The following is a 25,205-nucleotide window of genomic DNA, read 5'->3' on the forward strand; positions in this document are numbered from 1 at the left end:
AAGAACAAGCAACAACATATCCTCGTCGCTGAATACCTGCTCGGCGTCTGCCATCTTGGTTTTAAAATTTGACGCCAAAATTTTAGTTCACTGCGACGGCGTATGTCATCTTGTGCTTATGCTTATTACACGTGTAAACCAGCCTTTAGGCTTTTTTGGTCACAAGTTTAAGGAATAAATCTTGAAGTGGGGTGGGTGTCGACCCTTGCATAATAACAATTGTAAGCGCTGCAAATAAGTATGCCTCAAAGGCCTCCATTTAATGGTACTTAAAACTTCCTCAGTAAGCATACTCCAGTCAGACGACAAATGATCCTAGTAGCTCTCACATGAATGTGCTCAAGTTCGTGAAACAATGTTTTGTTGAACAGGCTTTAAACGATTAAACCATAAGTTATGAATGTTAAAATGACCTTGTAGTAGAAGTCCAACCGGGCGTTTATTGGTAAGAAATTAAACTTAAAACGATTTTAGAAGGTAGAGCGTGTGTGTAAACGATTTGGATAGACCGGCAATATTTTGAACATCTTAAAAATCAATATTTTCAACCTTAAGCGAATTTCTAATTTTACTTCAAAACTGCATTTCTACTTTAGTTCTTGATACTAAAAAGTTTTCAAACCATCTCCCCCGCCAGTCTTTTCTCACGCTTACTGACATCACGGAAATTCTTCATGATCGCTCAACTTTTAAGTTCAAGCCAGCTGCTGTGCATACGGCGGCTACTAATTCAAAATGTATTTTTAGGTGGTAGGTGGGAAAGGAAGAACTTGGCAGGGGTTATTGAAATCCAAAAAGAAACTGAGGGTAACCATGCATTTTTCTGAGATAATTAAGCTTCAATTTCCCACCAATTTGTTATATATTTCAAAGCTTTTTAGAATTGTTGTTTCTTAATCATCTCTGAAAATACATGGTTACCCCTAATTTTCTTTTTGGATTCCAATAGCCTTTACTAAGATGTGCGTTTCCCGCAAAGCCATGAACAGCGCAAAAATACGTCTACATTAGAAAGAATCAACCTTAAAGTAGAGGAGAAATTTTATTCAATTAAACTGCTAAAAACGTTGTCTTATTGAAAATCAAATTTCTCATAAACCTTACACCAAAATGGCTTCCATTTTAATATTCTTTTGTTTGCATCCAAATTAGCCCCTCTTGCCTCGTTCAAGGTAAAAGATGCTTTTGATTTTTGAACTTAAAAACGAGGTACGAAGTGCTAATCTGAGTACGAACAAAAAATACAAAAATGGTAGCCATTTTGGAATAAGCTGTATAGGTGTTTTACATTGCCGCCATGTTGGTGGACAAAACAAAAGAAAATTTGTTCATACAGGTTTCATAAAAATGGAAGTTAACTCACAGAGGAGAAAATCTTATTGTTCCTATCCACCAACATAGCCACCATGACGTCACATGTAAACCATCAATACGAGCTTTTTGTTGGCCAGTTTGCCTTGATACAGACATGTATACTCGACGGTTTTTCGCTTGTGAGCAAGCTTTTAAAAAAATGGCCTTAGCTCCCACGAGTCTCCTGTAGCTCAGTGGTAGAGCATACGAGCTAGTAATCGGAAGGTGTTAGGTTCGACTCCTGAAAGTTGCACTCGGACTTTCTACCGAGTATGCCTTTGTCACTTACTGATTAATACATCATTCTCAACATTTAGGTGCTTTGTATCATCGATTTTATTGAAAAGTGAGGAGCAGTGTGGTAGGAAGGATACGAGTTACTTCATGCAATGTCCGTGTACTTTCAGGCCCGTGCCATGTTTTTTTCGCCAATATTGTTGCTCACTAGTTCGATGGAAACATTTCGCATTACTACGGAAGATTATAGGGCAATTATGACCAACAGGCCTTATAGCAAGCCCTCGCTGACATTGTTCTCATATCAAGGCATACCACTAGAGGAAGGTTTTATAATATACTCCAGTCCTTGCCCCTGACAGCAGAGGGGCCAGGACTGAACTAGGGCTTGCTACTGCTACTGGTAGGTTTAACCAAACTGGAGTGGTCTGCAGAAAATGAATGAGCCTGACAAAACAATATCCTGCCCCCCCCCCCCCCCCCCCCCCATGGAAAGGGTTCAAAGCATTGGCTATAAGCCACGCAGAACGTTATCTACGACTGGATTTGGAGGTCAATATAACCAGTTGTTCCTAGGATGTATTCGTTTGGGAAAATCCACATAAGGATTTTGTGATTGTTGTGCGAGGGTGGGTTGAGGAGGTGGAGGAGGGGTACAGAGATGGCTTTCAGATCCTAAAAATCTGTTACTGGGAGTGTTACTGTAGATTATACCAAATCCAGATCATCTTTTAACTTGTTTCTGTTCGCTCATCCTCGGAGACCTAGGAGCAGATAGTGGGGATGGGGCGAAAATCTTACGGACGCAATCGGAACTGGCGAGTTAAAAAAAATTTCGTCGGAGGAATCTCCCGTACCTGACTATCTCCCCCGGGGACTCCGAGGATCAGTTGTGTTCGCACAGCGTTTCTCAGGGGATTTAAGAATTGGGACTAAGTAAAATCCAAAATATGGCGGTGAAACACTCAAGAACCGGAGAGAACAACGATTTACACAGATTTTGTGGGGAAAAAAAGACACACGACCACAGAACTGACAACGAGATGATATATTTCAGCTGATAGAAATCCCTTGGTGATACTTTCCATTGCTCATGGTTTGTAAACAAGCGAACGGGATACAGAAAATCAAGAGAATTCATTTAATGTTACAGTCAATCCAGGTCACGCCTGAACAGTAATTCCAAGAATGAAATGAACATTCGAATTTCTCTTTGTAATGTCCGACGTGTGAATGAAATGTTGGACATCTCTCTGGAAATGGTTCCGAAAAAGACGCATTAACTGAAAAAAAGATTCAAAATACTTGGAAAACAATTGTTATTCTTGAAATATTCAATTTTGCAATGTAAAGAAAAATTCATAGCTTTATACTGTCAATAAGCTAGGGAAATTTATACGGGAACTCTGAAATCTTGAAATCTGACATGTAAATTTCAAAACTCCGTTCAAATTTCAAAAATATCGTTCACGCGTGACCTGGGTTGACTGTAAGTTAATAGCGTTAAAGGGTTCTTGACAAAACAACGAAGTGAACCTAGTCAAGATGAGACAATCCAAGCCAAACTAGGATAATTAATACTCCTATTCCAGCTAACCAAGATGCAAATATTACCATCCCCAAAGAAAACGAAATTAACCCCAAAACGAACTTGAGCACCAACCTTGACACAAACTTTAAGCAACGGCACTCAAGGCGATGCTGGAATGTGCCTTCTAGTTCTGCGTTTTGAGACATACCAAAACGAGAAATGTAATTTCCATCATTTTCCATCGTATCATCTTGCCGCGGCATTCCTAAACGATGGATGCGATACCTTTCCATTGGCGTTCTATCTTCAACTTCTGGCATTCTAACTAGAGAAATGTGTTCATTGTGCATTGCATCTTCTTGCCGCATTCTACTGCGATACCTCTCACGATCAATTTGTGTTCTGTCATCTACCCAACCTCGTTCCCAAGATCTAGGAGAGACCCTGGGAACGAAGTTGTCATCTTCCAGCGGCATTGTCACAAGAGGAATTTGTTCATTTTGCATCACATCTTCTCGCCGCAATGTATACCGAGGAATGTGATAGCTCTCACGCTGATCAATTTGCGTTCTGTCATCCATCTGCGGCATCGTAACAAGAGGAATGTGCTCATTTTGAATGACCTCTTCCCGCATTCTACACCAAGGAATGTGATACCTCTCACGATCAATTTGTGTTCTGTCATCTACCCAACCTCGTTCCCAAGGTCTAGGAGAGACTCTGGGAACGAGGTTGTCATCTTCCAGCGGCATTGCTTCTTCTTGCCGCACTCTACACCGAGGAACGCCATACTTACACTGGCCAGGTGTTGCAATGGAACAGCTTTCAGGTGTCTTCTTTCCATTTGTGGCAAGTGGCACTGAAACTTATTAGAAAATAATATTATGATTATATAATGTGCGATGCAAGACGTTTTTCACAATGTGCTGTTCCAGAAAATATTGATACTTCTCCCACAGAAGGGCCTTTCAAAGTATTTCCAACAAAAAAGATAGAAGTGTTTCTTCTGTAGGTATGTCAAAAGGTTACCTATCCTGTCAAAAATGGAATCTAATTTAAGGGTAAGGGTGGGGACCTTGGGGTAGAGCCTCCCTGTATAAAACTTTCTTGTGTACCCCCTTGGGGTTTTCACAATTACTAGCCTTATCTGTGCTTATTCACTGTTTTTCTCTATCCCATGCACCCACCCCATCCTTCTTCATTGTACATGTACTGTACTTATCTAAGATGGACTTCCACTCCATCTCCCACCAGTTCCTTGCACCCCTTCCTCAGGCCTCTGTGTCCTCACTCCCACATACCTCCCTCTCCCTCTTCTTCTGGGTGTTGAGCCCTCTTCCCTTGGCCACCACCATTATCCATTATCAACAAAAGTAAAATTAATTTTCAATTACTATTAACAGTGGAATCCAGTTAATACGGATGCGAAAAGGACATTGAAAAGTGTCCACATTATCCAGTTGTTCGTATTAAGTGGGCTCTTGGAATAAACGTCACAGACACATTTTTATCACATGAATACAAGGGCTAAAAGCATATAATTTAAAAGCAACAGGACGATGTTTAATGTCTTAGTTGTAAATTTAGTTCAGAATGAAGAAATATGACCTTATCCTCATTCAAACAGTGTCACACTAAAAAGCGTCCATTGTCTGTATTAAGTAGGCTAATGTAAGAGAAAGTATATGCGCTTTTTGTCGGGACAAACACAACTACAGTCAACGCTCTCGTAAGCGACCACCCTTGGGGCACGACAAAGTGGTCGCTTACGGGAAAGATAAAAAAATAACCTAATACTGGATTGATTAATTAATTACATAAAAACATAACCTCATCAGCTAAAATTAGGTAAATAGTTACATTTTCTTCAGAGCCAATGACATTTCCATTCCATGGCTTAAGGAAATGATTGAAAGCACTGGCATATTTCACGTTGAATAGCGCCTGGACAATCTATTCATTCTTCTGATGAAACTTTGGAACAGATCACTGTAACAAATCCGGTTTACCTACAGATCTAATTATAGCCATCTTTTCTGTCTGTAAAACGTTATTATCAGTGTAAGCAGTCCGGGGAAGCGTCATTAAAAATTGAACTTTTGTCACTTCTGAGTAATGATTAAGATTTACTAACAATCCTAGGTGATTATGTTGGGTGGTCCCTTACCGGAAACAGAAAACAAAAGAATATGTCAAATTTCTGGCCTAAAATGTGGTCGCAGTCCCTTAAAAATTTGAGTGATGGTCGCTTACGAGAGAACTCTTGAAACAGTATTTAAATAAGAAACAAAACGGTTGTTTAGGAAGTGGTCACTTACGGGAGGTGGTCGCTTACGAGAAGTGGTCGCTATGAGAGACTTGACTGTATCTGTAATAAGCGAGTATCCATATTTGGGTGCATGTCCATAAAGTGGGGTTCCACTGTAGTGAGTAGGGGGACATAAAAAGCTGATGTTATGCAGTGGGTAACCAAATCACATGCATTCTACCTTAATTTACTGTATATCTTACTTTGACATTTAAGGACTTTACTTCTCTCCTTGTCACTGTCCAAAATCCGCCGCAAGCGATCAGCCATGTTTTCCAGTGTTTTTCCTTTTATGTTGTCCAACAGGTTGACTCCTGACACCCAAAAATGACCAAGAGATTGGCTTTCCAAGGCTGTGTACAGCATCTCCATGTATCCAAGAAATCTCTCCCCTAACTTATCTGCGCCCCAATGGAGTCTTGGGCTGGAATTGTAATGAAGAAAAACTGGTCAGTTTAGCAAAAGTAGTCTCCGCCCGGATTATGGTTTTAACTATTCTGAGTAGCTCATGTCTGCAGCCATGATCCTCCTTGTCCATTTTTTGGGGTCGCAGGGTGGGGATTTCTTGCCAGTGTAAGACTTTGTGACAAAGTACTCTGTTGGGCTGAGCTGAAAGGTGGGAACAAGGTCAGCTGATAGCTTCTTCCCTGTTGTCTGGTCCGTGATGTCTAGCTGCACTGCTGGGCCATGTGCATGCACTTCCAGCTCGACAGGTAATGCGGGATTGTTTGCTTTAAGCTCATTCACAGCCTTTTGAACAAGGCCAAAAAACCAACTGGCTTGCAGCTTTTCTGGGAGAATATAGCCATCTACATTGGTGTACTTCTTCAGTGGGGAGTCCTGTGCCACTTTAAGCAATACAAACCCAGGGACTCCACAATCTTCTTTTGTTACCTCCTGTTTGGCTGTCTGTAACACAACCATTACATCAACCTCATCAGCTGCCTCAGTTTTGAGCCTCTCATACAAGCTCCCAGTGTACTCTTGCTTACTGATGGGGAGGGGAGAATTACTGTTGATGTAGGCCAGGATTTCACTTTTGATGTAATTGTCCACCAGGTGTTTGGCTTGGTCTGTATCTTCTTTGGTTATTTTTACATGGTCTGCAGAGTATCGGCGCAGTTGTTGGGTGAGAAGAGTTCTGTCATAGCCACTTTGTTTTGCTTGAAGCATGATTACAAAGCTGGAAATGGTGATAAATAAAAAAACGTTATTTATTTTACATCCAATACAGTAGTAGTGTGTGTGAAAAGCATCGCTGACAACTTTGTTATGTATCAGTAAGGTAAAGTTGCACTGATTTCTGTAGCGTGAAGAAACTAGGAGTATTGCTACTCCTCCCTGGATGACCTGGATGGGATGCTAGTCCATCACAGGGTAACACCCCCAGCATTATGGTGTCTGTACCCATTTATACACCTGGGTGAAGAAAGACAATGTGGAGCAAAGTTTCTTGTCTAAGGGAACAACACAGCAATGAAGAGACCAACCAAGCGTAGTCTAATAGAAATGTTATTATTTTTAGATCTAATGCAGTAGTCTGTGTGTAAAGTAACTGTCGCTGTAACAATATGATTCATCTCATTATGTATCAGGTACAATGTAAAAATCAGTTATTTGCCACCATGCGAAAGATTAGAAAGGGCAGATACACTGCTAGGGGGTAAGATCAAAGTCAGTATTTGACTGAGAATTGATTCAAACAGCATTTTCTTAAAGACCATCAATTACAGAGAAATCAACGGTAGCCTAATTCATACTGTTTGTTTCTAAAAATTAGTTCATGCCAATTGTCAATTTCGGGTTTTGCTTATTTGTAGTTATAAAATTTAATATAAAACGTTAATAAAAGATAGCAAGGCTTATTTTTAAGTTCCTATCGGAACTCTTGATAGATCTACATCTACATCTACATTTATAAAGTTGATAAAATCTTGTCAAGACATCACATCAACTGTAAAATCATTGCAGCCCCCGGGCCGCAAAATACAAACATTTCAAATTATATTGGTTGTACCTTGCCGCGAAAATGATCAGCATGTAAAAGCATGGCATTTCTGATTTTTTTTACCAGCTTTTATAGTTCCTGATGTAGTCAGCCATCAACTGGACTTGAGTGATAGTTGTTTTAGCCACAAACGTGTACTTATGTCGTTTTCATATTTCAGCAATCAGAAAGTGAAAGATGACTTGTGAAATTGGGGGTTTCTCCCTAGTTCGCTTGGATGGTTTGTGACCGGAAGTCAGTTCACGATTTCTTCGAAACGGGAACCCAATAAATTTTCACTTTTGATTCATAATTACAATTTTTTTAATAAGCCACTCTTTTCCTGTGTAAATTAAGTTCAAAAGGTGAAAAAACCTGAACCAATCATTTATCTCAAGAGAGGTTGAAGGCCTCTCTGTTTATTTTTATCTAGGCCTATAGCGACATTTGCATTTATGACAAAATGTCCTTTAATAAAGTAAAAGCCGAGTTATACTATAGTTATCATTGAGTAATATTATCCGTTATTCCTCTTATTAAATTCTCATTTCTCTTTCAAACTAACGTCAAGAAGCATGAGTATTTTTGTTTCTGTCAAATATTTTGAGGAACATTCACGTTTCGTCGATCTGTAAATTTAAGCCGCATATTCTCTACACATGTATTCATAATGTATTGAGCGCTTTACTCACCGTCGATTGCTGTACCACGAATTTCTCTCTTCTCTGTCTGCAACTGTTATTAATTCTCCGCCAATAGATAAAATAACTGTACAAGACAACGTTCCAAAAGTGAAAGTAAAATTGTTATTCAAATTGTGGGGAAATAGGTATTTTCCCTTCTTTTGTTTTCAACCTTTTTTCCCTTTGCCACGTGGTTTTGACTTCCGAGAAATTCGGAAGTCGTTTCCGGCGGTGAGGAGCCCAGCCTGAGGACAAATAAGGGTCGTTTATATTCTACTGTGAAAACACTGTCGACGAAAGCAGAAGCGACATCACACGCAAACACAAGACAAACAGGTGAAGCCAGGGAATTTAGTCTATTTGTACTTCGTTTAATAGTTTAATGTTGCAAGTTTTTCTGTGAAAAACCGGAAGTGGCAATTGAGTACTCTGAAGAGTATGATTGGTTGAAGCGATCAAATTTATTACCTTGTTACACTGCTAAAACCCCTCTTGCTTTGTTCACAATTGTTCCACGAACTCAAGCTTTTTATGTCCTGAATCTGGTGAGTTATTTAGCTGACGTGGACTGCTTTTATCTTTTCTTTCCTTTCAGTAACATTGAAAAAGAAAAGTGAGAATCTTTCATGATTTTTGCATGATTTAGTACATCGCAGATATCGCCACATCACGGCTGTTGTCTCCTCGTTGTTGCCAAATTTCTAGGAGATTCCCTGGTTTAATCCAAGTAGTTTTAGGAAAATACGGAGTAGAGTCCGTAATAGGTGGTTTGCAACCAATCCCTAGATCAAAGAGATCCAAAAAGGACAACGGTATGGCGGCCATGTTGGATGGCAAAACGAAGGGTTCTTCAATCCCGCCATCCCGGACAAAATTTTCCCTCAATCCCGTTATCCCGACGGCTATTTTAGCCCAATCCCGATCCCGGTCAGGTTATAATTTTTTTCAAGCCCCTCACCTCGACGAAAACGAGGCATTTTCAGTTGGATGTAAATTCCCACTGCAAATCTGAGCACTGATCTTTCCGCTGGTGTTTGGTCACGCGAGAAATTAGCTGTAAGATTATTTCTTTTATTTCTTTCTACCATGACGACGCCGTGACATCGTTCATTTAAGACGTTTTCAAGTTTCCCGCGAATCACGTCGATTCTTTTTAGAGTTTGTTCTTTTTCCTTTTTTTTCTTTTTTCTCTCAATTGAATGGTGAGGGCTGCCTTTCTTATCAGCGTTGATCCTTGGAAAACTTTTCAGTCAGGGATAATGGCCATCAAAGTCTGAAGAGCATTGCTACTCACGCACCACAACGTGGGACTGCAACAGATATTTGAAAAGGTGACAAGCCAAAGACGACTCCCGCTGGTTGCTTAATGTACCTTAGACTTCTGGATAAAGTTCTTTCCTGAGTAGTTTCTGAGAGATTTTCCTTTGCGATCAAAATGTGGTGAGATCTCTCGGTTGACCTTTTGATTTTGATCATGAACGAAACTAGTAACCGAATGGAGGTTTTCTTATAAATTTGGAGCCGTTCGAGTTATTTCGTTTTTGCCGTTGTGTATGCTAGCTCTGTGGCATTTGTTTAGTTATCGGCTCAAGTTAACTACAGGTCTCAGGGAGCACTGAAGAAATTTTTATCCGTAAATTTATTTTCTCGTCCAGGACGGTGATAACTAGATATTCATTTTGCATTTTCGACACTGTACTTCCTGGATCTCGTTTCTTTAGAGTGACATTTCCCGCATCCCGCTTTGTAAAATCGTCAAATTTCGCGTCCTGTATCTAATTCTAATCCCAGATATCGTCGCTTTTTTCCGCTAAAATCCCGAATCCCTACCTTTAAAAATGCCAAATCCTGGATCCCGAAAAACCTATTGGTTTCCCTCAATTAAAAGTGTCCGCAAGACGAGAGTACAGTACATTTCATTCGGGGTCCAGTGTGAGCGATACAATTTATTCACTAAAACAAACTTAAACACTGAAAGTTTGCTAATGCACAGCAACAATCATCGCCACGCTTGAGGTATTTCTGTATTCACGTTCACTTCGATAAAGCTAAAATAGCAACTTTAACAAGATTGAAAGCTTCTTCCGATGTTACAAAAAGCTGACAGAAGCCGTCATTTGAACGTAGAAAGAAATATTACCATACCGAAAACAGCAAGATTTTGGTCACGTGCTAGAGTTTTATTCGGTAAGAACACGACGCGAGGAAAAAAATTGGCAAGCACGTAAAGCCACCGAAAGAACGTGTACGTCCACCTTTGCGTTGCACCGCGTATCGAAAGGAATCAGAGTGCGCTTGTCATTTAATTGTTTTGCTTGTTAAGCAAATATTATGTACATAATGCATTCCCGCAATGCGGCATGGCGTCCACGAATCCTTGTACCTTAGTTTGATGGGGGGTACCGCTTTTAATACGGTTATCCGGCTAATAACATCTACATTCACGAGTTGGCTCACAGGAGCCTTTGAGTTTATTCTGGTTTTGTAATGTCAGTAAGTGTAAGATTACAAAGTATCCTCGTTTCATAAGAAGAAAAAACAAATAGAAAGACAAACAGACAAAAAGCTTTTCCTTAATTAAAAATTGACCATTAAACCTTTTTTTTTTTCTGAAGTGGATTTCCAGTAAAGTTTAGGTATGAGTTCGACATAGTTTGTTGCGCGAGTAATGATTAAAACTTAAGCTTAGCCTGAGTATCAGGCTTTTCGGGGGAAGGGGGGAGGGGGGGGGGGGGGGGGGGAGGAAGAGAGAAAGAGAAAAAGGGAAGAAAAGCCTGACACGAAAGCATTGAGACGAGTATTCCGCCCCTCGATGAGCATGACGCTTCGGCGCAAATAGTAGCCAATCAAAATAACTTCTGGTCATGCAACTGTCATGTCAGCGATGACCGTTGTGAGAGATATGAGTTGAAGTAACACCCACAGCTCCATTGCGTCAAACTCTCCAAACAGAATATTATCTGTTGAGCACCATTGAGCAGAATTCGCGACTAGATACAGTTTCATTACAGGGGGGAAATACAAACCTCACGGTTCAGAACGGGAAGAAGCGATGACAAACACATAACCGTAACTAATCAAAAGACAAATAGCCGTGATAAGCACCGAAAATCTTGCTACGAAAAAAAAATAGCCGGCCGGGCCTGGCAATACAAAAACAGCAGAATAAGGATTATTACACAGTTCAAATCCAAACTAGAGACGCTGTACTGTCACCGGACGCCCTGAAACAAGTCAAACCAAACCAAATAAAATGCCTCAACGGGCATAAGAACGACGGTTGCTAAACGGAAACAACAAAAGGTCAAATAAACAGGGGATAAAAGCAGCACTCGTAACCCAGAAATGACCTTTGATATCAAGATACAAAACATTCGACAGTTGCATTGTTCAGTTCATCATGCAAATCATACAAGAAGTTAAATTAGTGAAAAGACCGAAATAGAAGCGGCAAACTTGCGAGTAGAAATCTCCCAAAGGCACTCTAGTTAGAACTGTACAGGAGTGGTGTTGACCCGTCAACACCTTTTTTAAAATCTTAGATACGATTCTCAGTGTTCTTTTTTCAGTTCAATACCAGGGAAGAACTTTGGAGCTTCTTTAAGTGCTTCCTTGGATTTGATTTTTTTCCATAGCATACTCTGTGCAAGTCAACTCGAGCTAATAAGGCTTTTTCGAATGTTTAATCACGCAAAAATTTAACTTGATTTCATTCATCCATTAGATAATGTTCTTGTGGCGTTGGTTGGTTGGAGAAGATGCACTAACAAAGAAACTTCGCGCTTATTCTGCGCAGAATGTGAAGATCTCCGAAGCTGACATGACTCGTAGTAGAAATCTGGTGAAGGACTATGTTGAGAACCAGATCATGACGTACTGTCGAAAGATGTCCTCTATTCAAATTTCGCGACTGGAGTACACTGGTAGCGTGTATGAGAGACTAAAAACAGAAGCTGCAGATGAAGTGGATGTTATGGTAGTCCTGAAAACAACGAAACCATGGTTCTGGGGTGATCCGGAAGTCATGGTTAAAGACACTAATACCCCTGGTTATGTGCTACTCAAGGCCAGAGAGGATTCAAACCTTCGCAAGTACGCAGGGCCTAAAGGGTACATCAACCCAGAACGGCTTCGAAATGGCTGGTTTTACGGTCTTGTTATCAAAGCAGTTGAAAACTTCAAAAAGAGGTACCCACGTTCCGATATTGAGATGACTGTGCGTTATCATGGACCTGCCACCCAGCTAGATATCTCCAAGAAGGAAACGTCTGAGTCCTTGCTGTCAGTTGATCTGGTCCCTTGCTTCCAAACCGGGTCAGACCAAAGCTATTTCGTCCCCAAGCGTTACACTGGGCAAAGATATGTTTCCAGTTCAGACCTTCTATGGAGACAGTCGTTCTCCCTGGAGGAAAAAGCACTACTGCGTGACATGGATAGAGACAGCGGCTGCAGACACGAGCTGCTGAGAATCTTGAAAACGATTGTCAATAAGGAGTGGTCATCTCTTGGTCGACTGGAGTCATACCACTTGAAGACGGCCTTCATGCACTACATAAAGGAGAAACCTGACGACTGGGATAGGTATTCACTGGGAAAACACTTTCATGGCTTTCTTCAGCACCTGCACGCGTATCTGGAGAAAGGAGACCTTCCACACTACTGGCTACCTGGTATAAACCTTCTGGAAGACATCAACCCAGTGGTGGTTGAGCAGATGGCAGGACGGGTGAAGAGAATCCTGAATAGTGACGCAGAAATGAACAAAATTCTTGAATAACCTGAAAGATACTCTTCTTCTGGCACCCTTCAAGAGATTTACACATGGAAAAGTATGGACTGTATTCACCAAATGGGTTAGCTTACTTAGGACAAATTGCTGTGATAAGTCGCATTTTGACTTTATTAAGGTTAATTTAACATAGGAGACCCATGAACTGATTTCTTGGCTACTTTCAGCTTGATTTTTGACGAAGTAGGTTTAGAAGCCTCCTGAGCAAATCCAATGCTATACTTGAATGCATCATCATTTATGTTGTATGTAGAGGGTACTGGGGCATTGATCTTTCAGATTTGGTCCAAAATAGGAAAGAGGTTCATGCCAGAGTGGCGTTCAACAGAAATGTCCACAAATGCACGCTATTGAAATGTATGAACTGTATGATGCATGATCGATATCGAAAGGTGTCCCCTAACCTTAATTCTTACTAAAAGACAAATACCTCTGTCAAACATGAAGTCAAATAAAAAAAAAAAAGGTCTCTCGTATGAAGTACGCAAATTCAGGGTTAGGTGCATTTCTGGACGTATATTTAATGGCTTTTTAGGGTGCCAAGGTATGTAGTTACTAGATGGCCAAATCAGTGAACTTTACGTTGTCGCTTCCCAGATCGAGGGTCTTTAGCTGGGCTAAGTTTCCTTTTGCTTCGCCATCAGTGCGCACGAAATCTTTGATGCATGTGCAAGGCATTTGGTCTATTTCCACAGAGCTTCTGGATTGCCTATGAACACGCCAAAGAATGTTCATTGGCGTAGTAGTAGTCCAGTGTACATTTTATCCAATCTCTTTGTTTCACTCCTATGCGTGAAGGTGCTACTTTATTTTAAGATTATCTGGGGATTTGTAGGATTGCAGATTTTATTTGCACTAGATTTGTAGCTTGCGGTGATCGGGAAGCCGGTCTGCCGCAAATTATAAATCGTACTCAACTGAAATACAATTAACAAACATGTTGTTATATACATCAGTTCGCTGTGACTGCACTTGAAATTTAAGTTCATTTATCCTTGAAATCCCTTTTGTTTCGAACTTCTACTCGCTTCGCAAGTACAACAAGAGTGATGCGTTGTCGTTACAAGTCTTACTGTTGTTTGAAAATGTTATCACCTGACCTAACTTTCCCGCCTCGCAAATTTGAGGCGATACTGAATAATTTACAACAATATGCAAATTCGCGAAGTTTTTCATTGTACGAACCGAAGTGCAAATCACTCTTCGTCTGAGTGGAAAAGGTAAACAAGGCAGTGTAGTCATGGGGCAGTTTTTGATTGGGTGACGTCAAAGCAAAACCAGCTGAGGTAGTTACTCTGGCCAATCACAACAGAGGTAAAAAGCACTATAGCGAACGAAACGGAACTCCAACCATACGTATGAAACCGGAAAAAAGCGCAGGAAAAAACGTGTGCGCAAGTCATGACTGGTTTTGGTTTGGCTTCTCATTATAATAGTTAAAAAAATGACGCGAACTTTGCGCACCAATCCGTAGAGCGCAGTATCATGACCAAAACTAATTAAAAACCGCTCTAAGACAATCTTTTGCGTGAAAAACACTCTGTTTCCGTGATGTATACAGCACTGGAGTCTACTTACAAGTCTAGGGGCAGCTTTAACTTTGGCTTTGGTTTAGAAAATTTTAAGACCAGTTTTTTATTTTCCTCTGTTCAATATTGTAGTAATGAATCTGAACAACACAGTATTTTCATTCATTCACGAGGCTTAAAATATACCATCACATTTATTCCATTGCGCATATGCCACACGTTGACATTCAAATCCTGGCAGTAACAACAACAACAACAAGCTTTATTTGCATGACTATAACAAATACAGTATTGCAAAAGCTATTCATAGCTAATTATTGATTCGTTAACTAATTCTTAAGATAACTTAAAATAGAATAAAATAAAATAAAAAAATAAAATAAAATAAACAAATAAAGTGACTGAAGTCTTTGTTTATTTTAAACTTTTCATACAGTAGAAGTAATCATTCCGGAGAGAAGTTTATCTCTCAATTCGAAGCACGAGGAAACAAATGAAATTAATTGAGTGTTTATAAAATAGTCAGTTGAGTTCATTATATGCAATAGTAAAGTTTCTTTTACCAATAATCGTGCAGTATGTAGGGTGTTTGTCCCATGAACCTAGTTTAATGGCCTTACCTCCCACTAGTCTCCTGTAGCTCAGTGGCAGAGCATCCGAACTAGTAATCGGAAGGTCTTAGGTTCGACTCCTGATAGGAGCACTTTGATTTCCTCTTTCCGAGTATGCCTGTGTCACTCACTAAATAATACATCATTCTTAAAAATTATTTGAACATTTTAAACCACAACAGATACAAAGTCCTGTTGTCGATGAAAGCTGAATCCGTACGAGTTACGAAAACGACACGAATTCAGCCCAAGTAGTATGGTACAGCAACAAAATTAGACTTTTTCTAGGGCTAGAAATGCATTCGAGACGACTTACAGAAAGACAGGGATAAAATTGGGTCATTAAGTCCGAAAGTAATGAATACTAAAACTAGATGTATTGACAATTTTTTTCAATAGAATAACCTTATCGAGTAGACAAAGTGACAGTGGAAAATAGTTACTAATACAAAACTGAATTATTTTTCTGGATTGCTACTCTCCAATATGCTAGCTTTCAGTTGGTTCCTATTAAAAAAATTACACTTAAAGTGTAAGATACTTTGTCAAATCGGCTGGTTTATAAGTATATACACACTAATTGATTAAGGGAATCAATAGCATAAATATAACCGCTAGGGACTACGTAGATAAAAGAATAAAAAAAATATTGAAATGAACTACACCTTTTGCCCTTCATAATCAGGAAATAAATTTTCATTAGTGTTAAAAATTGAAATCATTAAAGCGAATGTGTAAATATGAAAATAGACAAACGTTTTAATTTTCGGCGTCATCAATAAGGCATTTTACATAGAGAAGAACATTCATTAACGCGACTATCAGTTCAATTTAATGGAAATAGAATGCACAAACATAAGACGCTTCTTAATGTTCATTAAGGAGGAAAAAAATTCATTATAACAGTCAGTCAGCGTAACAATTAAGCATGTTTTAGCTCTATCCTTCAATCAGCTCCCCTTTCAAATATCGAGGTATGTAAATCTGCATAAACCTTAACCGCGCTGCACATTTTCTGGCAGTTATCGCGTTCACGTTTCTCCTCTTCTCGCGGGGATCTTCAAACGCCCTAACTATCTCTTCACTATGTTCATTTGGGATACAGTTAACATGTTAAACCGGTTTACGGTTAACATGCTAAACCGCTAACAACGAACACCAAAGACGGCGTAGATGCGCGTGGTTGTCGACACCTGTCTCACAGACTAGGTAAATTGAGTTTTTCAAAGTTGTCGACAATAAAACTGCCGCGTTTGTTATCAACAACTGAAGCAGTTTCCCTTTTTGAAAAGGAAACTGATTTGTTGTCGATAACTATTTTTTTAAATTTATTTCTTTTTTTTGCAGTTTTTTTATCGATAAGTTGGTTCACACACTGGATTTTTTGTTATCGCCAACTTTTTATGATCGACAAAAAAATAGTTGTCGAGAACAATTTGTGTAGTCTGTCGAGGACCTTACTCTCAGGTACATCGGAAAACCACTGGCCTTATGTTTGATTATGGGAAAAGTTAATTTCTTACCAAAAACTCGAATACCTCCAGAAATGCCTTCTCGCGATGTACTTGTACTTGAGCCATAAGCCTGTTTGTAAGTTATTATTACTTTGAGAGGCCAGTGGCTGCATGTTTTATCTCCTAATTTATATTCCTCGCGAGAACTTAAAAAATGTGCACCAATAAAAAGTTCGAATGCAAAGTTTAAAGTTAAAAAACAAAGCTACGTAATATAAAAGGTAAAGTGTAATGAGCAAACACATCAGGTTTGAAACGCTGCAACATGTTTTGCTCGAAAGTACCTTGCTCGTGAGAACAGACGGAAAAGGCGTCTGCTCTCGTAGGAGAGAAAGTATCTCACCTGTTTCATACAAAATCTAGCCGAGGTGAGTCAACGCTAGCCAAACCAAGAGAAGTAAAAACCCCACACCAACTAACCAAGAGAAGAAAAACAATATCGAAAAAGAAAGTAAAACTAACCCTAACAATAGCCTTAACAAAAACCATAACACTGACTTTAAGGCAGCCGAAAAGAGATTTCGCATACTGTCATCCGAGTCTTCTGGGTCTTCCAAGATTCTAAAACAGGAATAACGATTCTCTTCATCAATTTGCATCATATCGCAGAGATCATATCCTGGCATTCTTCCATGTGGAATTGGTTCATTTTGCGTCACACCTTCTGCCCCTGGAATCCTTAGAGGAGGGAAAGTGTAATGCCTCTCTGCCAGCATTCTGTCTGGGTCTGCCTGCAGTAGTCTCCTTCCCGTAGACGATGTCCTTATTTGTTCACTAATCGCCCGGATTTTTTTTAAACGGTTCGCCATCTGCCTGGCAACTACTGGGTTGATGCCATCATGATCAAGGAGGTTTACAACAGGAAACTCGAAGTGAGGAAGTGTTTCATTTTCTAGAAACCCCTGTAGTTTCCCGAGGAATCCAAGCCAGTGATCGCCAAGGGAGTTCTTGCCAGCCCAGTTGTCACGGTTCTCTTCGATATAGTGCATGAAGGCAGTCTTTAAGTGGTAGGAATTCAGTTTTCCAAAGGTTGTTCGCTCCCTTTTGACGAACGTTTTCACGATTCTAAAAAGCACATGTCTGCAGCCATGGTCATCTTTATCCATGCATTTCAACATATCTTTTTCTTTTAGGGAAAACGATTGCCTCCAAAGAAGCCGATCGGGACTAGGAACGGAAAGTAGGTTATTAGACCTATTAGGTTTTGGCACGAAGTATTCACCATCCTCTGTTTCAAGACATGGGACGAGATCAACTGACAACAATTTATCATCGGTTCTCTTCTCTGTGATATCTAACTGCACAGCGGGACCGTGCTGGTAGACATCCAAACGAATGTCAGAATTGTGCGAACTACTATTGAAACCGTTTGCTGCTCGGTGAACGAGACTGTGAGCCCAACCATTTCGAAATCGCTCTGGATCGATGTACCCTTCACTGACATACTGCTGAAGTTTTGAGCCTTCCATTGCTTTGAATCGTACGAAACCTGCAGGCGTATCATGGTTTTCAACCACAACCTTAGGATTACTCCTCGAGCATGGTCTACCTGGTTTAATTTCTAGCACAACCATGATATCCACTTCATCGTAAGCTTCTGTTTTCAACCTCTCGTAAAAGCTTCCAGTGTACACCAACTCCTTGATTGGGAGTGGGGAGTTTTCTCTACAGTACTTCATAACCTGGTCTTCAACGTAGTCTTCCACCAGATTCCTTGCACGAGCCTTTTCTCGTTTTCTAATCTTCTCATTATCAGAATAAATATGAAGTTCCTTCGTTAAAGGATCTGTCCGTTCAGCCTGTCCTTGGTTCGCTCTTTCCAGATCCCACATAATTGAATCTGTTAAACTGAGAATAATGTCCACTGGTTGTAAGTCACATAGTTTTATAATTTACTAACAAACAAACGCCAGATAACATTAAAGTATTCACAAACTATGCATCAGTCAATTCCTGGATTGCTCATCCCCCTGCATGGGCATCTGGGCAGATAATGTTGAAAAATGCTTGGCTGGAACCAAGGCATTTCATGGCCTCGTGATTTTCACCACACAATAATCCACAAAACGAACGGCCAAGGTCACAATACTTAGAAACAGGACTTAACCGGGACTTCTAAAGGTTGGCGCGAATAAGATTTTATTAGAATAATGGTAAACCCAGAAGCTGCACCGTGGGACATTTGACCAGCTTATTTGTAACCGTGTGGCGTTTGCCAGTTTAATTTCAAAAATTCTAATGCCCAGGGATTGATCGACAGCCTGGGGGGATGAGTACTCTAGGAATTGACTGATGTAGAGGAACCAAGCACGCTCTAACATTAATTAACTACTTCATTAACATCAAGTATACTGAAATAACCTATCGAATATCATTTTCACTTCCAGGAAGTATATTGAGCAAGAACGGAAATACTCGCTGGGGCCTCAGCCAATGATCTTTTGGCCGATGCCGCGTTCCGGATGTCATATGAACCACTTCCCTGCATGAATGCTTGTCGCCACTTAGACTATTTTCATGTACTGTGACAGGTGACCTGACAGAGGTTCGACTACCATCGAGAAGAAAACTTAACTATTTTCTTTGTCACGCTCTCACGACAGCGGTTATTATAGGACATGTACACGAAAATGTCACAAGCTATTCATTCACGTTGACATCTTGATATCCTCACATCCCGCTCTCCAAATATACGGTATGGAGAACATGAAGAAGCATGTTATTCTTTTCTGCTAGCTAGACAAAATTTCAGTTTTAAGTTTATAAGATAAGTTTGAATAAAAGTACTTAAACGGTCCATGCAGAATTCAATGTTTATGAAAATGACGTGATGCGGCGAATTTAATAAAGACAAAATACTCTAAAAACCCACGTCACGTGCCGATGATCCGTCAGCGTGAGCCAGTTGCTTCATTTATTTCTATAATATTCCATTGATTAATTGGAGGTTTGAAAAGCTACCAAAGAGACTTAATTTTGGATCGACAAACTTTAAATTCGTGGCCACATGCAAATTGGAGAATTATTTGAGACCGGTGTCCATGAAAGCCTTGCAGACCGTCATCCAAGGTCCAGACCTCTGAAAGTGTGATTCAGGGTCAGCATCACAACATATCTTGTTTGGTATTAGCCAATCAAATCCCCCTGTGTATTCGTGGAAGTCTTTTCAGGTTATTCTCGGAAAAAGTGAAATACTCACTAGAAAGTATTGTTTATCTTCAAGTCAATTGAAAACTCATAAAGCGACAGTTGTTTTGTTAAAGTGACTGTTTATTGTTGAAACGTGCTTCGGACGTTTGGCGTACAGAGCTCAGCGGAAAATCTTAATTCCTAGCAAACACGCCTGTAAGAGGGTCTTTTCTCTTCTTTTATACCTGTTTTGTTTTTTTCACAAATAAACAACGATATAAAATGGGAAGAAGGGAGATTTCTCAACAGCACTTCATGAGTGGCTCTATGTATTCGTTCACAAGTTTTTACAGTCGTCCTTTTCTGTTTTGGCGATCTTGACTTTGCTCTCGAAAAAGCAAAGAAGTTGTTCTTGTAAATTCGTCTAGTCTCTCTCCTTGCGACATTTCTGCTAAGTGTACAATAACGTGGCCTGGCAAGGGTTTGACTCACGTCGAGGAAATAACTTAATATTTTCTTTGTCATGTGCTCACGACAGCGGTTATTGTAGCACGTGTAGACGAAAATGTCATAGGCTAGGATATCTGTTTATTTAATTGTTGGTTGGTTTATTCATTCACGTTGACAACATAACTTCCTCACTTTTAACTCTTCAAAAACACAAAATTGAGAGAACATGCAGAGGCATGTTATTCTTTTCTGCTACCTAGACAAAATTTCAGTATCGATCTAGTTGGATAAGTCGCTTTATAAAATAAGTTTGGATAAAAGTACTTGAACGGTCCATGCAAAATTCATTTTTGTGAAAATAACGTGATGCGGCAAACATATGTAAAGACAAACAACTCCAAATGTCCTTATCACGTGTCGATGATCCGTGAGCCTGTTGCTTCATTTATTTATATACATTCCACTGATTGGAGGTTTCAAAAGTTTCCAGAAAAGGATTAATTTTGGCTCGACAGACTTTTAATTCCTGGCCACAAGCAAATTGAACACATTTTCGAGAATTTTTTTCTAGTTGAATTTTGATCTCAATTTTGCATAATGTGGAACAACCATTAGCCTCCCTCGCAGTCGTTTTTAGGGGACTCGTATAAGGAGGTAATACGAGTCCCCTAAAAACGACTGCGTGGGAGGCTAAGCCACCATTTGAGTAAAGAATTAACGGGAAATTTTGTACGCAACGCCCCTAATTTGTACGGAATTATTCTTTACCGCTAATTTCTGGTAGCCAGTGATCTTGCTTTAAATCTTATATTAGCCCATCGACCAATGAACCGTCAATGGTGGCTATTTTGTGGTATTTTCTGTACAAGCCCACTGACTGCAGATCTAATAATAATTAATAAGAAGTTACCGTCAGTTATTCGAGTATCACCTTTCCTTTCGTTCAGAATATCAAACAACCCTAAAACCAAAACCCTGCGGAAAGGCGCGCGTAATGTATATTCCGAAAAGACAGCTTAGACCAGTAAAGAGACGGCAGTTGATGATGCACCCACCTAATCGAAGAATGGAGAAATATTTGAGACCGTTGTCCATAAGTGTGATGTAGACCGTCATCCAAAGGCCAAACCTCTGAAACTGGATTCAGGGTCAGCATCACAAGATATCTTGTTTGAAATCAGCCAATCAAATCCCTCTCTGTGTTTGTAGAAGTCTTTTCTGGTTATTCTCGGAAAAAGTGAAACACTTGCTAGAAAATATTGTTTTTCTTCAAGTCAATTGAAAACAAAGCGACATTTGTTTTATTATGGCGACTGTTTATTGTTAAAACATGCTTCAGACGGTTTGCGTACAGAGCTCAGCGGAAAATCTTAATTCCTAGCGAACACGCGTGAAAGGGGGTCTTTTTTGTTCTAAATTATGTTTCCCTGTGTAGTGTAAGATTTTTTTATTTCACACATAAACAACGATATAAGATTGGAAGAGGGGAGATTTCTCAACAGCACTTCATGAGTTGCTCTACCTAGTCGTTCACAAGTTTTTACAGTCGTCCTTTTCTGCTTTGGCGATCTTGACTTCGCTCTCGAAAAAACCAAGAAGTTTTTATTGTGAATTCGTCTAGTCTCTGTCCTTGCGACATTTCTGCTAAGTGTACAAAACGTGCCCTGGCAAGGGTTTGACTCACGTCGAGAAAATAACTTGATATTTTCTTTGTCACGTGCTCACGACAGCGCTTATTGTTGCACATGTAGACGAAATATCACATGCTAGGATATCTGCTTATGTAATTGTTCGTTGGCTTATTCGTTCACGTTGACAACTTAATTTCCTTACTTCCAACTCACGCTCCAAAATACAAAATTGAGAACATGCAGAGGCATGTTATTCTTTTCAGTTAGCTAGACAAAGTTTCAATATTAGGCCGGTTGGATAAATTTCTTTAAAAAGACACGTTTTGATAAAAGTAGAGAAACGTTCCATGCAGAATTCAATGTTTGTGAAGAAGACGTGATGCAGCGAATATACGTAAAGACTAACAACTCTAAAACTTCATGTCACGTGTCAATGATACTTGAGCCTGTTGCCTCATTTATTTATATACATTCCACTGATTGGAGGTTTCAAAAACTACTAAAAAGAGTTAATTTAGGCTCGACAAACTTTAAATTCCTAGCCACAAGCATATTGAAATATATTTCGATAATTTTTTTATAGTTTAATTTTGAACTCAATTTTGTATAACGTAGACCAACCATTTAGGTAAACAATAAACGGAAAATTTCGTAAGCAATGCCCTTAATTTGTACGGAATTACTCTCTACCATTAACGTCCGGTAGCCAGTGTTTTTACCTATGCATCTTATATTAGCCAGTAGTCGACCAATGAATCATGGTGGTGGCTTGCTTGGAAGCGAGTTTTGTGGTCTTTTCTGTACAAGCTCATAAGGCAGATCTAATAATACTTAATAGGAGGTTACAGTCACTTATTCGACTATCACCTTTTCTTTCGTTCAAAATATCAAACCAACCCTAAAACCAAAACCCTGTAGAAAATCGCGCCTAATGTATATTCCGCACAGACAGCTTAGACCATCAAAGAGACAGCAGTTCATGATGTACCCACCTAATCGAATGGAGAAATATTTGTGAGCGTTGTCCATGAAAGTCATGCAGACCGTCCTCCAAAGGCCAGACCTCTGAAAGTGCATTCAGGGTCAGCATTACAAGATATCTTGTTTGATATCAGCCAATCAAATCCCCCTGTTATTCTGTTAGTCTGGTTATTCTCGGAAAAAGTGAAACACTTACTAGAAAATATTGTTTTTCTTCAAGTCAATTACAAACAAAGCGCCATTTGTTTTGTTAAAGTGACCCGGTTTATTGTTAAAACATGCTTAGACGTTTAGCGTAAAGAGCACAGCGGAAAATCTGAATTCCTAGCGAATACGTGTGGAAGGGGGTCTTTTTTGTTCTAAATTATATGTTGCCCTGTTTTAGCCCTGTTTTTTATTTCACACATAAACAACAACTCAAGCAGTTTAAGGCCTGGGTTAAGGGCTTTTAAGAGGAAAAATGGTTTATTCTAGATAACTTTAACAAATTCAATGGCACTGAACAGAAATTTGGAAGATAAAAAGATCTTATCATTCTGAAAATTTCTAGGCATAATAAGTAGTACTATAGATCACGTGACATGTCACGTGATCGTTTTTGTGAAAAAAGCAAAGATTTGACAAGTAGGCGACGGTTGTAAGAGAAAACATCAAACAAAAACGCGTTTGTAATAAAGATTAAATATCTCCATCGCTTCACGTTTGGAATGATCGTCCATTGTTCTCCAGAAAAAATGTATAAGGGCAAAGGTCATTTTTTAGTCCACAATTCAACCTTTGATTGTTAATTTCTCCAATTTAAAAAATTAAGGACAATCATTCCAAACGTAGAAAGTAAAATATTTAAAATCTGCTTCGGAAACACTTATTCAGTTATCTATATAAAGAAAATTCGCCGCCATATCGCCGATTTACGAAATTTTCATTTTTTGGTCACGTGATGTGTCACGTGATCAAAATTATACGTTAAGGCAAAAGAAAACATCAAGTTTAATACTCAGGGAAAATTTCATTCTGTTCTAGGCATACAAACCGAAGATATAGGGGATCATTCATAATTTCTGAACCAGGCCTTAAACTGCTTGAGAATATAAGATAGGAAGAAGGGAGATTTCTCTACAGCACTTCATGAAAGGCTCTATGTATTTGTGTACAAGTTTTTACAGTCGTCCTTTTCTGCTTTGGCGATCTTGACTTCGCCCTCGAAAAAACGAAGAATTTTTATTTGTGAATTCGTCTGGTCTCTGTCCTTGCGACATTTCTGCTAAGTGCACCATAACGTGCCCTGGCAAGGGTTTGACTCACGCCGATAAAATAACTTAATATGTTCTTTGTCAGGTGCTCACGACAGCGGTTATTGTGGCACATGTAGACAAAATGTCATATGCTAGGATATCTGTTTATTTAATTGTTCGTTGGTTTATTCGTTCACGTTGACAACTTAATTTCCTCACTTCCAACTCTCCAAAAATACAAAATTGAGAACATGCAGAGTCATGTTATTCTTTTCTGCTACCTAGACAAAATTTCAGTATCCATCTAGTTGGATAAGTCGCTTTATAAGATAAGTTTGGGTAAAAGTACTTGTACGGTTTATGCAGAATTCATTTTTGTGCAAACGACCTGATGCGGCGAACATAGGTAAAGACAAACAACTCCAAAAGTCCTTACCATGTTTTGATGATCCGTGAGCCTGTTCAGGTTTCATTTATTTGTATATATTCCACTGATTGGAGGTTTCAAAAGCTCCAAAAAGAGTTAATTTTGGATCGCCAAACTTTAAATTCCTAGCCACAAGCAAACTAAACACATTTTCGAGAATTTTTGTTGGAGTTGAATTTTGATCTCAATTTTGCATAACGTGCAGCAACCATTTAGGTAAACAATAAACGGGAAATTTTGAATGCAACGCCCTTAATTTGTACGGAATTACTATTTACCATTAACGTCCGGTTGCCACTTTTTTTACCTATGCATCTTATATTAACCCGTCGACCAATGAACCATCAATGGTGTCTTGCTTGGAAGCATGTTTTGTGGTCTTTTCTCAGTGTACAAGCTCATAATGCAGATCTAATAATACTTAATGCGAAGTTGCAGTCACTCGAGTATCACATCTACTTTCGTTCAAAATAACAAACCAACCCTAAAACAAAAACCCTGTACAAAGGCGTAATGTATATTCCGCACAGACAGCTTACAATAACGTACCCACCGAATCGAATGGAGAAATATTTGACGCCGTTGTCCATAAAAGTTATACAGACCGTCCTCCAAAGGCCACTGGACCTCTGAAAGTTGATTCAGGGTCGGCATCACAAGATATCTTGTTTGCTATCAGCCAATGAAATCCCCCCGTGTGTTTGTAGAAGTCTTTTCTGGTTATTCTTGAAAAAGTGAAACACTTACTAGAAAATATTGGGGTTTTTTTAAGTCAATTGAAAACAAAGTGACATTTGTTTTGTTAAAGTG

General features: G+C 39.4%; 2 protein-coding genes and 3 pseudogenes across 7 annotated transcripts in view; 3 read left to right on the forward strand and 2 right to left on the reverse strand.

The window, feature by feature from the left end:
• The window catches only part of LOC146472311 (cyclic GMP-AMP synthase-like receptor 3 pseudogene), a 32,621-nt pseudogene extending 18,915 nt beyond the window's left edge, over positions 1-13,706 (forward strand). The window contains exon 3 of the transcript XR_014866622.1: positions 13,191-13,706. The product of XR_014866622.1 is annotated as a cyclic GMP-AMP synthase-like receptor 3 pseudogene, transcript variant X2 (transcript). The remainder of the gene's footprint in view (positions 1-13,190) is intronic.
• LOC146472307 (beta-1,4-galactosyltransferase 4-like) overlaps positions 1-25,205 on the forward strand; it is an 87,813-nt gene that overhangs the window by 52,273 nt on the left and 10,335 nt on the right. The window lies entirely within an intron of this gene.
• LOC146472313 (uncharacterized) lies at positions 3,085-8,053 on the reverse strand (annotated as a pseudogene). The gene is made up of 3 exons (XR_014866618.1): positions 7,447-8,053; positions 5,633-6,612; positions 3,085-3,986 (listed from the first exon to the last, which is right to left on the reverse strand). The product of XR_014866618.1 is annotated as an uncharacterized LOC146472313 (transcript).
• The window catches only part of LOC146472314 (cyclic GMP-AMP synthase-like receptor 3 pseudogene), a 112,800-nt pseudogene continuing 96,104 nt past the window's right edge, over positions 8,510-25,205 (forward strand). Inside the window, exons 1-2 of the transcript XR_014866623.1 lie at positions 8,510-8,644; positions 11,824-12,928. The product of XR_014866623.1 is annotated as a cyclic GMP-AMP synthase-like receptor 3 pseudogene (transcript). The remainder of the gene's footprint in view (positions 8,645-11,823; positions 12,929-25,205) is intronic.
• LOC146472315 (cyclic GMP-AMP synthase-like receptor 3) lies at positions 13,890-22,857 on the reverse strand. 2 transcript variants are annotated; one of them, XM_085119736.1, is made up of 2 exons: positions 22,745-22,857; positions 13,890-18,390 (listed from the first exon to the last, which is right to left on the reverse strand). In XM_085119736.1, the coding sequence occupies exons 1-2, from the start codon at positions 22,840-22,842 to the stop codon at positions 16,902-16,904; spliced, it is 1,587 nt and encodes a 528-aa protein (XP_084975862.1). In that variant the 5' UTR covers positions 22,843-22,857; the 3' UTR covers positions 13,890-16,901. The 2 variants fall into 2 exon arrangements, with proteins under 2 accessions (XP_084975862.1, XP_084975861.1); XM_085119735.1 differs by lacking the exon at positions 22,745-22,857 and adding an exon at positions 21,177-21,913.

The sequence above is a fragment of the Pavona decussata genome, unplaced genomic scaffold (genome assembly GCF_977016875.1).
Source record: "Pavona decussata unplaced genomic scaffold, jaPavDecu1.1 SCAFFOLD_100, whole genome shotgun sequence".
NCBI lineage: Eukaryota > Metazoa > Cnidaria > Anthozoa > Scleractinia > Agariciidae > Pavona > Pavona decussata.